General features: G+C 41.6%; 1 protein-coding gene across 1 annotated transcript in view; it reads right to left on the minus strand.

The window, feature by feature from the left end:
- Window positions 1-12,016, minus strand: part of galnt2 (UDP-N-acetyl-alpha-D-galactosamine:polypeptide N-acetylgalactosaminyltransferase 2) — a 59,543-nt gene extending 47,527 nt beyond the window's left edge. The window contains exon 1 of the mRNA XM_061041178.1: window positions 11,511-12,016. Coding sequence (XP_060897161.1) covers window positions 11,511-11,606 — 96 coding nt within the window. The 5' untranslated portion in view covers window positions 11,607-12,016. The remainder of the gene's footprint in view (window positions 1-11,510) is intronic.
- Window positions 12,017-15,877: the final 3,861 nt, after the last annotated feature.

Here is a 15,877-nt window from a genome sequence, read left to right on the forward strand (position 1 = left end):
TTTCCAGCTGACGTGCTTTAAAACAAAAATCTCTTGAAATACGTTCCAACTGTAGTAGTCATTATGTGTGAACATGTACGGTCAAAAGAAGACAATGATTTAGCCTGCTAGCAGCTGACTGGTTGCAGAAGGGCAGCTGATGTCCTGTATAGTTAACTAATAGCTGACTGTGTGTGTGTATGTTTGTGTGTGTGTTTGTGTATGTTTGTGTGTGTGTGTGTGTTTGTGTGTGTCAGCCTGACCCTGGGAACATGCAGACAGTACGGGAAAAAGAAGCTGCGGCTAACCAAAAAAGAAAACCAGTCCACATCTGGTGATTGTAGGGTGTTTATTTTGGACCTTTTAAACCCAACAAAGTAAGATAACATGAAATCCTTGGAGCTTTGAAAGTAAGGGGTCAGTGGGAGATACTTAACCAGGTTGGTCCCATCGAGATTAAGAACCTCTTTTCCAATGGAGACCTTGCCAAGACAGTCAGTAGCAAAAACCCAAAGTTGTTAGCCTTACATGCTAGTCTTTGTAGCTGATGTCAGCACAGACAAACATACTTCCTTCATACATTGCTAGTGTTGTGTTGGGGGAGGGTTTAATGAACGGTCATTTCATATTCTAGCAGAAACCTAAAAGTTTCCTCAAGTGAAGACACTACAGTAAGAAGTGAGGTTTAAATTGGTTTCTGGCAGCTTACCCGGACTGGAACTTATGGGTGCAGCAGCTTATTCTGGGTAACAAAGCTTTTCCTACCATAAATCTTTGTACATGAACTCATACTGTACAATTACAACTGGCACAGACTGTAGAGTCCTGAGGCAGCAGAACCAGACGGGAATTGACAAGACTCATTACGTATGAACCGTCTGATGACAGGAAGCCTAGACGAGGGTTTCTGTTCAAATTGAGGGTTCATGTTCAAAGAGAGGCATACTTTACATTCATGTTAAATATTTAAATGCAGCCTTCTGCTTCTACATAACCACCATCCTGTATGGCATACTTCCTCTGTGACAGAAGGAGAAGTATGCCATACAGTAGCAGTCTGTTTCAAATACCACAGGAGCTTTGGAGTCTCAGGAGTCTTTTTTTGGGGCATGATTGATTTTCAGGTTTTTCCCCTTCTGACTTGGAAAAAGGATTACTATTTTTTGCTGCAATTCAAGCTACCTCTTCAGAGCGTTTTTGGAGCCATCCAATACAGACACCGCAATTTAACTTGAAGGAAGGACTGGGAAAAGGATTGTTTTGTGTAAAATTGAGTAATAGGTTGGTCAACTCAGAATAGTCTGAGACACAAGTCCCAATTCTGCTGACGTGTCTCCGAGAGTTGAGACCAGCCCACAGGAAAAAGGCAGCAACCCGGGAGAACATGTGGGCAAATACACAGTGAATCACGTTTACACACTAAGGCTGTCTGATTATTCATCCGGTCTGTTGTCCGTTGTGGGTATAAAATACGTCATTTCAGTTTCCAGAGATGAATCTGACTTAGGACTAATCTTATGGTTATTCAAACAGTCAAACAAGCAGCCTGTCAGTAAGTCATTTATTCTGATTACTCCTCATTTTAAACGAGGAGAAGCCAGCACAGCAGAGTCAGCAGTTTTGCTTCCTGAAACTCATCGAGACAAACTGTAAAAAGACTCTTTACAAGCTTCCTCTTCTTTAACAGTTTTTTCCAATAGTATTACAAACTTTATTGTGGACTTTGGACTTGTTGGGTGTTCATGTTAAGTGCGAAAGCAGCGTGTGGGGTCATGAGTAGCAGCAGCAGCAGGAGCCTGTCATAAAGTAGACCAACATCACATATGTACAGGTTACATTCAATCATTTCCAACGCAAACCCATCAACTGTCCTTCAACACATTACAGAAAGTATTTTCTGATTGTCTTTTGCTACACCAATTTCATCAACCTACTTTTCCTTTTTTTTTCTTAAGTACCTTTACCTTCATTACCCTGAGTGCAGATACTCAACCTCCAGAGAGCCGACCTGAGACTTGGTCAGCAGAGGTGGTGGCAGCTGTTTTTGTTGAGGAAAACAGAGGCTTGCTCTTAAGTCTTAGGATAACTGCTTTGCATTTTGGTCTATTGTGACTCCTGTCAGTAGGTAGGGTATCTGGGATTTATCTGTATGCTCCTCTCTTCCTCTGCAGAGCATGTGATTGTCATTAGATCCTTCTGTACCTGTAGACTGAACAGGTACGTAAAGAGGAGATGGTTTGCACTTCTCTCAGACTGATAGGCTATATCTTTTTTAAATAAGCCAGATCCAAAAAAAACTTCAGGGAAATAAATCCCTCCGGTTATTACTGATATATCATCATGAGAATGGGGCCGCATTAATGCACGTTAGTAAGTTAATTAGACATTTTGTGAGAAACTGCGTCGTAAAGAGTCTGAATTTATGGCCTTCAACCACATTTTTATAACTTCAATAATGTCCTCAAGGCTTAGCTGAATTATGGTCTTCACAAGAATGGAACTCATGTGAAGTCACAGCGACCTTGACCTTTGACCACTAAAAGTGAGTCAAGTCATCCTTGAGTTCAAGCGGATGTTTTTCCCAAATCAAAAGAAATTCCTTCAAGGCGATTTTGAGATATCCAAACCACCCACAAATCTAAATGTCTCAGGCGATCAGCCCTTCATCAATATCAGTGAGCAGTCAGTCAGAGGTACAGTCAGTGCTGAACATTTCCAAACTAGAATAAAAGACAACAAAAGGACAAATTAAATGCCAAAATTAGAGCAAGGGACAAATAAAGAAAACACCTAAAAGATAAAGAGCTACTTTAATATCTGGTTTTAGACAGTAGCCAGTGTGTAGTAAACATGTTTTTGATGGATCCAGTTTTTATTGAGCAGCTGAAAACAAATGCTGGTTCATTATTGAAAAAACATGATGTAATGCAGGGTGAGAAATTAACACCTCCCACCAGACCAGTGTTAAAAAATATCTATCCACCCACCACTTTGGCAGATAGCCACACATTATTTGGACAACTCTTCCAAAAATCACTTACTTCAGCTGCAGAGTTTCAGCACATGTAGAGAAGCTTTTGTCATGCTTGATCATGAAGCTGTTTTGCACGCAACACATTAAATAGATAAACCCAGGAATATCCTTTCTGTCTGTGACGCTTCCTGATTGACTGATAGCTAACTAATGTTCTAATGCGGTCATATTGTGTCTTCAGAACATCTCAAATTAACTTGTAAAGGTATATGTTCACTGAGGAGCTGATTTTCATTTGTGATTGATTTGCCTGCTAAATACCATAAGGCCTTAAAGAATGGCTTCTAAAGATAATCGTTGTGGATTTGCTAAATAATGCCAAAAACTGTGAAAAAAGAAAAGAAACAGAGGAAAAATGTCTGCATCTCATTCAAGGTTGATATCAGCATCAGCATCAGGATTCTGTGACCTAAATGTGACAGAGCCACACACATCGGCCGTGAATGTTTCAGGATGGAGTGGGAGGCCAGGATGACAGTTTCATGTACCTCAATCCGCCCTGCGTTAAATTCGTCCTGAAAGTCGACAACAACAAACAGCTTAGAGCTATGCAGATGGAAAATCCCGACACAGATTTGGAATCCTTTAAAAGACAGACAAAATATTCTCCACAGACTTTAAACAAAGTATACAGGCTTGAATAGATAGATCACGGCACAATCAACTATGCATAGGTAGGTAGGGATAAAGTCTTCTACTGCTCTCAAAAAAAAGAGTGCCCAAATTCCCCTCAAAAAGCTTGTCGGGATCATTTGGAATAATGTAAGTCCAGCACTTCAGCCTGCAGGTGGAATAGGTGAAAAATCAGTTTCAGTTGGTCTGCAGTTAAATCTTCAGAAAAACAGCAAAAATCAAACATTTGAAGGTCTGTCTCTTTTCTGATATTTCATTTTAAGAACTCCTTGTATAACCAAAACAAAACAGCTGCATCATTTAAATCACAGCATTACCTTGTCAAGTAGCAGTGACTGTAAATACCTCAATTCAATGCCATGTTTTTGTGGTTTTTTGTTTTTTTTAAACTTGTGGTTCAAAGTCTTTCCCACAATCATTTCATAGGCAAAACGTCATGGCCACCTGTACTTCCTATCAGGCCTATTTGAATAATTCTCACAGATAAGCGCTGAGTTGACTGTTTACAGCTTCACTGTGAGGGTTTTAAGACGTCAGTGTTGTAACACAGCTACGATAGTTTGCCTCTCAGTGACAAACTGAATAAAAGAGGGCTGCTCTGTTTTCTCTTGGTGTCTGAATAAAAAACAGACCTTTGAAAGGCTCTCATATCAGTGCTGGTTGCATGAACAATACCCTTCCCTCTTTCAACTTTTTCCATGAATGCTCATTCGTCTGCCAAGGAAGGAATCAAGCCAGGAAGAAAATAATCCAGGCTGAAGCACACTCACAGATGCAACATGCGGTTGTGTTTAACCACATTGAACCTACCATCCAGAGGGTTGGATAGGAAGATAGAAAGAAGAAATACAGTGAAATAAAAACTGGAGTTCCCATGTCAAAGATCAAGACCATGTCAAAGATCAAGAAGAGAAACGATCTGCTGGAGGATGAATGACAATATGATATCAACGTACATATTCTTTATACACCCACCTCTGTAGAGCTATTAACTAAACTCTATTCATGTTTTCCTGGCAATGTCTCTGTCTCTCTCTGAACAGTTGCCTGTCTGTCAGTTCTGACAGATAAACTGTCCGTCTAACTAGTGGGGAAAAAAAAGCTGCCAAATCTGACACAACCCATCCTTCCTCTGTTTGGATCAAGCCGCCAGGATGTGCACCGACAGTTGAAGTTAATTTCACATGGTGGCAAAACCTGTTATCTTACAGCGTCACATGATTCCATTGGGCCCAAAAAGACTTGTTCCATATTCAATAAAATAACCTGGGACCCCACAAAATAATGTAGAATGAAATGCTGCATTGGCCTTGAATATAGCTATAGATTATCACTGCAGCTAGTTAGCAAAATATGCTAATAACTGGCTACTATTAGAGGGTAAAGAAGCTGTATTTAATTTATTTATTACAGTTTTATTCTTGTGTTTGTTTTATGTCAAGGCTAAAAAAATAATAATTTTAAATGCAGAATACCATACAGGCTAAAGTTTCAACATATGGAGAAGGCCAAAGCTGGACAGGCCTGCTAGATATGGTCGCTAGGCTCTGATTGGACAGTCTGTGTTTGGGGGAGGTATTTAGCAACTTGTTCATTTCTGACATCAAAGGGGGAAATCTGGAAGGGCAGGATAAAACAGAAACAACTTCTTTCCTCCCACGAGTGGTCCACACTGTGAAATGTCCCTTGAGCAAGTCTACCCCTCCCTCACACACACACACACACACACACACACACACACACACACACACACACACACACACACACACACACACACACACACACACACACACACACACACACACACACACACACACACACACACACACACACACACACACACACACACACACACACACACACACACACACACACACACACACACACACACACACACACACACACACACACACACACACACACACACACACACACACACACACACACACACACACACACACACACACACACACACACACACACACACACACACACACACACACACACACACACACACACACACACACACACACACACACACACACACACACACACACACACACACACACACACACACACACACACACACACACACACACACACACACACACACACACACACACACACACACACATCAACAGAACGATTTCTCTCTCCTGGGACTGCTAAGAAGTTGTGTAACTCTAATGTGACCGTGACGCAGTTTCTCGGTTCAAAGACTGTTTTTATTTAGCTATCCCCTAACTGAATAATTCCTTTAAAAACAACACAAATGAAACAACTGCTTTGTGTCTCTATTTACACTCTGAATCATGCAAAATCTGTCAGAAGTGAGCATTACTTAAAAGACACACACACAGACACACACACACACACACACACACACAATCAATATTTCAAAGAAAAACTGTATATTTGAGGACAGTTGGGCATCCACAGCTTAATTCAAGCCTTTATCGATTCAGTGTTTGCTCGATGGGAGTGCATTCAATAAGTCAGAAATAATGGATGCTTTCTGGTTTGAATTGCACTGTATTCTTGTTATAAACATATCAAACTGCTGAGGCCTCAAGTGGATTTGAAGCCACAGGTGTTTTTGCTAAATGACTGTGCTCTAGTTACACAACAGCAGGAACTCGAACACATGTGAACATTTTTATGAGTTCAAACAGTGTGTGTGTGTGTGTGTGTGTGTGTGTGTGTGTGTGTGTGTGTGTGTGTGTGTGTGTGTGTGTGTGTGTGTGTGTATGTGTGTGTGTGTGTGTGTGTGTGTGTGTGTGTACAAAAGCCTGCATATATTGCAGAGATATGACCTTAAAGATTACAGATACACTGGTGGGTCTGTGTCTCACTCAAGCAGTCACTGAGGACAGCTTTGTTGCAAAACATAAGTGGGCCTTCATCTCATTCCACATCCATCCAATTACAGGCATTATAATATACATCAATAATACTAAATCATCACCTTCACCTTCACCCTCACTGACAGTGACATGCAACACCTCTGCAATAGTTTCTGCAGAACAGGCCGAGTCAGGTAAGTCACATTGCCTATAATGATAGACTGATAAAAGGTGAGGTTTGGGGCATGCACGGACATGCAGAACCTGAACACCTAGAGGTGCAGATAACAGCGGCTGAAGTATTCCCACAAGACTTGAGGACCAGTCGGCCTTAAAAGCTCCCACGGTTCCCTGCTGCTGAGCCAATTTATGTGCACTTGTGAATCCTCTACCACCAACTACAAGCTAATCCAATCCTCTGGCTAAAATCACAGCGCTCTGAGAAATAGTTGAAGTGATCCACCTTTGGGTGAGAGCTGAGCCCCATATCAACGGCCGACAAATTGTGCATGAGTCAACCTGGCTGGACTGTGTTTATAATACGTGTCTGTACAGTAATCTTTCACTTGCAGGACCTGAATTAAAACATGTGAATGTAGAGTTCATTTACACTGCATTTGGGCTAATATACCATTTTCATGTAATAAAAGTGTAAAATAAAAAAGGCTTGTCACTATAATCACTCCAATTACAGCTGAAAACGTTCTTTGTACTGTGGTTTTCTGCCACCCTCCCCTAACTGCCATTTAGCTTCCATCTCACACCGCTGATTAGCAGGAAAGTAGACTCAACAGTGGGATGTTGGTTTCTGATAAAAAAACCTTCAGAGCTCTGTCCCGCACGAAAGACTTTAAAGCGGCTTCCTGGTGAGCCAGCCACATGCTTGTAACATTGCCTCTACTGTGTTCAACAATGAGCATATAGGTTTGTATAAAGTAGCTCTACTGGGGTTTTCCTGAAGTTTCCTGTCATTCACAACATTGTGTATCGTGTTAGGCAGGAGGAAGAAAGGGGAGACTTCACTTTCGACTCATAAACTGCAGGACACCAGTATCGCATATATCATGATTCCCAGAAAGATGCCAAGAGGCAGGTAGTAAGAAATCATGGAATCTTTTTCGAAAAGAGTATGCAATATGTATTTCTATGACTTTACATAAATCAGAATTACTTTATTTATCTCCAGAGGGGGAAATTCAGAATTACAAGATGAGCGTGAATGTCTCAAATTTATCCCACAGCACAGAACCACAAAAATGGTGTCACACATTCTCGATGTGATGGTAAACCAACCAGGTGTCAGCTCGTGTACTCTCTTTTTACAATGCAGGTCGTTGTCATTCAGGGCAATAAACCTGAGAAATTCTCCAGACCGGTCATTAATACCGTGTACACTCATAAAAGACAAACTTCAGTGACAGCTCTTAAATTTATGATCAAAGACATCAGGAACACGACATCTCGCTCTGGACTGGTAAAGACACGTGTGAAAATGGTTGGATTAACTTGGCAGAAATAGGGATGTTAAAAGTTGCAGAGGAAACCATTATGTCTGATTAGCACTGTTTTCCAAAAGTGCTACTAAGACAAGCTCAAACAAGAGGACACTTTCCCAAACAGCTTACTTTAGAACTGAACATAGCAGAAATGCTGCTCATTGAGCTCTATGGTCACGGTAGCCACAGTATCATGATGGGAGTATGACAGAGCAGAGAAGCTATAGTTGGAGTCACTCCTCTGGTTGAGAAACTGTCCTTTAGATTATTTAGAAGTGTGAGAGAGCCGTGAGAGAGTGAGTCCTGCTCAGTCTGGCAGACAGAGAGCTGCTGGACCCTGTATTCAACACAGTTCTTTACAAGCAGTAATGACCCGACATGTCGATTTGTGAGATGTAATGTTGGATGCAGGCACTATCTGTGAACAGATGTGTTGAAGTGAGTGCTGGATATAAATAATATTTGTCATTTAAAATAAGGTCTTTGGATATTTTTTTAAGATTTTCTTTGCACCACTAAACCACACATCTACACACGTCCCCGCTCTTGAGTCTGACTCATGAATGATTTAATGCACAGATTTGATATTCACACCTTAAACAAAGAGAAGCTTTTGTCCATATTTGGAGACCTTTCAGCACTGTTTATCTAAAGCTAACCTTTCACTTTACCTGTCTGAGAAGAAGAAAAGAGATCAAAAGTAACAAGATGGAACTTTTTTATTTAACTTTGATAGGAGTTGCTGGCACGTACAGTACTGAAAGGAATAGTCAGAAAATGAATCCCTTAGTATTTATATTATAATCAATTTATCACAATTTGTAATCTATAAAGATATACAGTTATTACTCAGTCCTCGTAAATGTAAAGTTTGTGCTTTTTTCAGACTGTGTTTTACTTATCTTTGGGGTTTAGACCACCAATAGAAAAAGAGACATTCTAAGGCATTGCATTGGATTCTGGGAACTCTTGCAACTCTAAGGGGGATCTAAGTTTGCATTTTCTAAATGTTTGATGACATAGAATCTCATAAATTGGGTTGTAAGTTTGTTCTCGGGGTCCAGAAGATTATTCAAAATCTTTAACTTTGGTAGAGGTGTTTAGGTATCATTTCCAAGCAAGCAAAAAAACTGAACCCAACTATCACCCTCTGAAAATATAGTGCAACAAACTTTTTTTTAACACTGGGGTACTGCCTATGATCAGGTCGGGCTTTATAAAAGCATGCAATCTCTTTCTGACTCTGAGCATTTCATCTATTGGATGATTTTAAATGTCAAGAGAATTTCAACTAATACAAATGCTTCTTGAATGAATGTCCTCCCCTCACTTTAAAGCCTTTGAGTGAGACTTGAGTGCTTTTGAAAAAGTCACAAAAACAGCAGCTACAAAGTTTTTTCTCATGGAAGTGTGAGAACTTATTTAAACCCCTCAACTCCTTCAAAGTGGAGGATGATTTGATGGAAAATAACAATTAACCTGTGCAGCACCAGCATTGTTTAAACAGATTCACTCTCTCTCTCACTCTGGGTAAACACAGCAGCCAGGTGTAGCCCATAATCCAGGCTCCACATTAATGCAGCCTGCAATCCAACTCCAGAGAAAGTTGCTTATCATGGAGTGCCACTTTGACCCTCTTGACAACCACAAATACAGAGAGAGAGAGAGAGAGAGAGAGAGAGAGAGAGAACTATCAGCCTAATGGAAAAGTAAAAGGGCTGCTCTGGTTGACTGGAGCAAAGCAAACACACAGAGACAGATAGGACAAGACAAGAGACAGGTGGAACACACACAGGGCTTTCTCACAAACACACACACACACACACACACACACACAACCGAGTCTAGAGGGGCAATAGAGGGAATGTACTGTGCACACAACCACCCACGCAGAGCTCCTCACACACGTACAAACTGCAGGAGGTTACACTGGCCCACATACTCACACACAAGCACACAAAGTTAACTGAAGCTGGATGATCCAAACACAATCGAGTCACTGTGCTCGGTTGCTCTCCTTCATTACACACACACACACACACACACAGAATAAAGACGTGTGTACGCCGGTCAGCCTCCTACACCTGGTGGAGATTTAAGTTACATGTCATGCATGGCGTGTCTTGAGAAAGTTCTCAGTCGTCCAGGTTCACGGCTATTCAAAATCCAACAGTAGTATGCAAACTGCTGCGAGTACAGGCCTGGTATATTATGAATGGAATCCCTGCCTCCACATACACTAAATGAAGCCCACCAGCTCACAAAGAGGAGAAGTCTGCCAATACGTACACTGAATGTAAACATAAAGAAATGGTTTAAACACAATTGTTAGTTTAATAAATAGCCATCATGTTACTAGAAAAGTCCAATTCAACTGTCTGGTCATAAACTCTCATGAACAAGGCGTTCATTCAGTTTATGGTTTAATGAAGCTACATCCTGGGTTTCTGTTGAATTGTATTGATCTATGAAATGTGTTACTAACATAGCTGCAAATTCTATTCTTCTCCAGCATTCAAATGCCAGGTCATTACTAATGAATCAATGCTCTATTAAGAATCAGAGAGAGGTGAAAAAGGGTCAATAAGCAAAATGGTGTGTCTTTTCAATTTTCCATTCACTGTATTTTAACTGATGTAAAGTCATTTAATGTTTGGCTTTTTTTGCTTGAGAAACCACTACATTTCTCAAATGACAGTCACATCAATGAAATAGCCTTTTGTTTCAGCTCTAGCCTTCAATACTAATCGTATGCCTAGTTGATAGGGCAAGTATAATATCAGTCATATTAAGTTGAATATCAGCAACAACAAAAAAACGGAGCAATATTAAGAGGATTAGAGTGTTTTAGTAGAGAAGAGACACCACATCATCATCCAAGTTAAACTGCAGCTTTGTTCCCAGAGTAGGAAGAAAATCACGTACTGACAGCATGGTTTATGTGTCACTTTAACTCAATGTTAAACAACATACTTCCTGATCTGTGCTCATTTCGCGAAGCGGCAGCAGCAACTTGTGCTGACGTGCTCTATAGACTCTCCCCCACCCCCCCTTACCACCACCCCTTACCACCACCCCCGGCCCTGTGAGCCAGGCCAGCAGCCCGATATTAACAACAACCCCCTTTTGCATGCTTCCACCTCTATTCTGATCTTGCAATAACCGGCACCGCCACGCTACAAATGTTAATATGCAGCCCGGTGTGGACGTGCTCCGTGCCCGCTGCCACGAGAAGGCAATCACCGGCACAGCGGGAGGTCCGTGCACGCCGACCGGCCAGCCCAACTACCCCTGCTGCCCTTGTCCACACACTCATCTCCACCAAATCAATGCCTGCCCACTGATACTAGTAGGCCCTTTATCCCCGTTCCTCACAGCTTCAAAACCGAGCCCCCGAAAAAAGCAAACCAGCGTCAAATCACGGCGCTCCATCTTCGCTTTGTCCTGGAAGAAAACATCCACACGGACACCGCGACGGACCGTGTGGGGCAGAGAAAAAAAGCAGTCGAGGAACAGAAACCCTACCTTTCGACTCAACGCTGTCCCCGAGTAGAAGTAGTAGGCTATCCCCAGCACCCACAGCACCGCAAAACACAACAATATCCTCGATTTCCTCCGCATGGCTGTCCCGTTCGTGTCGTCCTCCTGCCTGCGCGTTTTCGGTGTGCCTCTTCTCCGGTGTGTGTCTGTAGCGGCGGCTCGTGTCCCGGTCGGCTGTGTCCGAGCAGGGCGCTTCTTCGGGCGGCTTCTGCAGGATTCGTCAGTCGGTCAGGGGGAGCGGTGGGAGCAGGAAGCAGCCAGCCAACATCAGCGAGGTTAGAGGGCAAAGGCTAGCATACTCTAATCCAATCAAACACCGGCTCAGGCAGCCCTGGAGGAGGGCCGGTCCAGGCAGCGAGTCGAGCCGTGCCGTGCGGTTCTGTGCTAAAGCCGAGCGCAAGGGGGTGGGGTCAGTCAGTCCCTGTAGAAAAAGGATAGTTGTTAAATATCTTGTTGTGTAGCTTTTGGAGCTGTGTTAGAGAGGATCTGTGATCATCATCATCAGCTACATGATTTCACTGTCTGCCGAGAGCTGCACTTGCTGTGATGAGCCGCCAGGGGCGCCAGAGTCACTTTCAGCCAAGTTTAACCGAGAAAACAGAGGTTGCTGTGTGTCTGGTTCAGAGCCAACTCAGCAAAGACAGACACAACCTCAGAGGCCTCATGACTGTCACTTTACCCCCCTTTTTTCCTTTCCTTCATTCATTCATTTGTATTCCTCCTCTCCTTCATTGGTTACTACCTTCATTCCATCCTTCCTTGATATCTTACCCTCCTATTTTCCTAATTTTTTCTTTCTTTCCTTCTATTCTCAGCTTTTCTTTCCTTCTTTCCTTTCGTACTTCCTTCCTTCCTGCTTCTCTCCCCTTTCCTTCTTCCGTCCTTCCTGCCCTCCCACCCTCCCACCCTTCCACCCTTCCGTCCTTCCTATCTTTCCTGCTTCTGTCCCCTTTCTTTCTGCCTCCCTCCCACCCTTCTATTTTTCCTGCTTCTCTCCCCTTTTCTTCGCCCTTCCTCCCTTCCCTCCTTCCTATCTTTCCTACTTCTCTCTCCTTCCTTCCTTTGTCCCCTTAGTTCCTTTTTGCTTGCTGTTCTTACCTCTCGTTTTCTTTCCTCCTTTAACGCGAGACAGAACCTCCTAAATTCAGCATCACTGTGGTCATACTTCTGCCAAATGTTGACAATATTAACAATGTTTAGAGACTGTCAAATATTGAAAAGTCTGAGACCAGTGTGATCAAAGACGATGGGAATCAAGGGAGAAAGAAGACAAAAAGAAGGAGGGAGGTGGGAGTAAAACCAGGGTCAAAGTGAGGAAATAGGTGGCAATCGAGGAAATAATAAAATAAAGAAAGGATGGAAGAAACCATAGGAAGAAATAAAATGAGAGGATAAGGAGAGTTGAAGAGAGAGGAAGGAAGGAATCATTGAGGGAAGAAAGCAGGTGATGAAATAAGAAGGAAATACAAAGAGCAGAGGATATAAATACAAACAAGAGAGAAAAAGATGAAGAAAAGACCCCATGGAATAAAAAAGGAGAAAGAGAGGAAGGAAACAAGTGAGGAAGAAGGGAGAAATATACAGTATCCCTGTATATACAGTTTCTAAATGTTTGAAAAAATATTATCAATCATTGGTTGATGAATCACAGCTATGATTTGATTGACACTTGTGAGAGAGAGAAGAGAAGAAGAGAAGAAATGAAATTAGAAAATGTTGATAGCTCAAAATGAATCCTGTAAGATTTTAACAGAACCATTTTCTATCCCCTTCAAATGAAAAATACTGAAAATGTCTTAATTGATTCAAACGGTTCTAACTGTGCCTCATTGTGTGTTTGTGCAAGACTCAGTGGCTGATTTTTAGAAGGTTACAGGGGCTCCAAGCATCAGAAAACAAGTATCTAACAGATCAATTCAGAAAATCTTTAAATGTTCATGAAGCATCTGAGCACATCACAGCTCAAATAGAATACTTAATGGCACTAAGATAAAAACCTCTCTGAGAGCTTAGCAGGAACGCTTTCGACTAATCTGAGAGGTCTAGTTCATGTTCTGCGCCTCTGACATCTCCCATTTTAACTGCAACAAAATGATGATTTTAACTAGAGAGCAAAATGCCTCACAGCGCAAGTAAAAAGCTCTCAATACACACTTTGTGCTGTGCCTCCAAACAGAGTCCCACAAGTATTACACACACACACATTTATTCATCGCTTCTCTCGCTACGGTGGTCTGAAGAGTGTTTATGTTACCCACAGTTGTGTTGGAGCATGGATGGATGGAAGTCAAACTGCAGTGAGAGGGAGAGAGAGAGAGAGAGAGGGGGGGGGGGGTGGAGGAGTAAGAAGCAGAGAAACAGATGTGCACATTTAGCAGCACAGGGGTGAAAGAGGGTTTTATCTTTCGCCCTTTGCCTCGGATGTCCTGAATAACTCTAACGAGGGTCTTAAATTACCTCTGAAGAGGGTCAGTTTGGCTTTCAAGACCTCCGCCAGAAATAGAGCGGGGAGGCAACAAGTCCTTCTTTTGACTGCGCTTGTAGATCATCTTAACGTATAGTAAAAGAGTAACACTTAATATACTAAAAATCAAACGTCCTTATCCATTGTGTAAGAATATTACTATGGCAGTCTGGTATTATAAGTGGATTGTAGGGTCTAGATTAAAACAGGAATCTTTGAAACAAGAACATTTGGTTTAAGTCCTCGAGACCTTGACTTATTTCTCTTGTAATTTTGGTTTTGTCATGATAATGAGTTTTATTTAATTTGCTCAAGAAACTCGTTATCACTGAACTTGAAAGTCAAATGGACTTGAGCTTGTATAGAGCTTTTTTAGTCTTCCGACTACTCATCAACATGTGGCCACAGTAGCTGGGGATCGAACCCCCAACCTTCCAGTTAAGAGATGACCAACTCTACCGCTGACCCACAGCCGCCCAGTATGTCCACCTAGGGCTTCCATATATATTTCTATAAAGATTGGACAGCAGATTTCTGATCCTGAATTATTCTGCCCATTGAAGTGTCTTTGATTTACTACCTCTAAACCTTTTTTTTTCTTGTTGATTAAATGAAACACATGTTGGTCTGTCATCACTACAGGAAACATGCACACAATACATTTTATTCTTCAAAAGAGAGAAAAATACAAAATCCACTGAGTTCAGCAAAGGTTAAACGCTCGGGTGTGAGAGCTTCACAGGGTTGTAGGAAACTATCCAAACATAGGTTTAAAAAAAAAAGAAAGAATGAAAGAATAGATTTAAGTCAGAAGTTTTGTAACCCTATCATGACGTGCCAGTGAGACACAAGCCCAGCGGGTCAACGTACAGGAGTTTCAACATGAGCTGAGCGCAGAGGATTGCAAAACTTGCTTAACTGGGAGAACTGCTGCCAACAAATGAATGCATTTTTCAGGCTGTCATGATGCTGTTTGACTGCTCTGCTGACAGGACCAATGTGGTTCCTACAGCGCAGACCTCCAACAGAGACACATACCAGCAGTTTCATGACTCACCTAGGTAACAGGAAACAAACTAGGCACTGCGGTAACTTATCTAGAAGTCTAGTTTCTCACTAACCAGTTAGTTAAGCAGAATTGTTCTACTCCAATAAGGGTCAATGACAAATCAGCTGCTGTTTTGCAAACCACAGTGGTGACTCAAACGAGCCTCTTTTTCTGCAGTAACTGGAAAGGAACATTTGGAGGCACACTAAAGACGTGTTTAGTTGTACTGTTTTGAAAAGGACTGAACTGTGGGCAGAGGGGTCAAAACAAAACAACAATGGGCACACCTTTCTGGGATCTGTAGTGTACTGTCTGAGAGTAAACTCTGAACTAAATGGCTGATTCTTGAAGCTTTTACTGAGTTGAAAATGTTCTTGAAGGTACGTAGGGTTCAATACACAGTTATCACTTTCTTGAACCATGTTACAATTTAAAAAAAAAACTAAGTCTCTTCACTGAAATACTAAATGAAAGTGTTAAACTTAGACTTTCATCTTTAGTGCCTCCAGTACATCCTGATCTTTATTTATGTCATTAAAAGGGATTACATGTTTTTTGATGACTGATTTAAATTCATGTTTACGTATGATGCATTTTTTAAATGTTCACTTTAAAGTTAAACTCTGAACTGAGACTGCAGGGTGTTTAATTCACAGCTCTGTCCCCAATAGGAAACCTTTGTCCATTAGACAAATAGTTTATTTTTAAACAATTATTCATGTACTATAGGTTTGTTCATTTTCATTTTACAAAGCATCCAAAGAGTTACTGCAGACATTCACTGGCCCGCCTCAGTAAATAAATCACTCAACAGCCTCAGATATATTAAAACATTTCTAG

The sequence above is a fragment of the Labrus mixtus genome, chromosome 1, assembly GCF_963584025.1.
Source record: "Labrus mixtus chromosome 1, fLabMix1.1, whole genome shotgun sequence".
Taxonomy (NCBI): domain Eukaryota; kingdom Metazoa; phylum Chordata; class Actinopteri; order Labriformes; family Labridae; genus Labrus; species Labrus mixtus.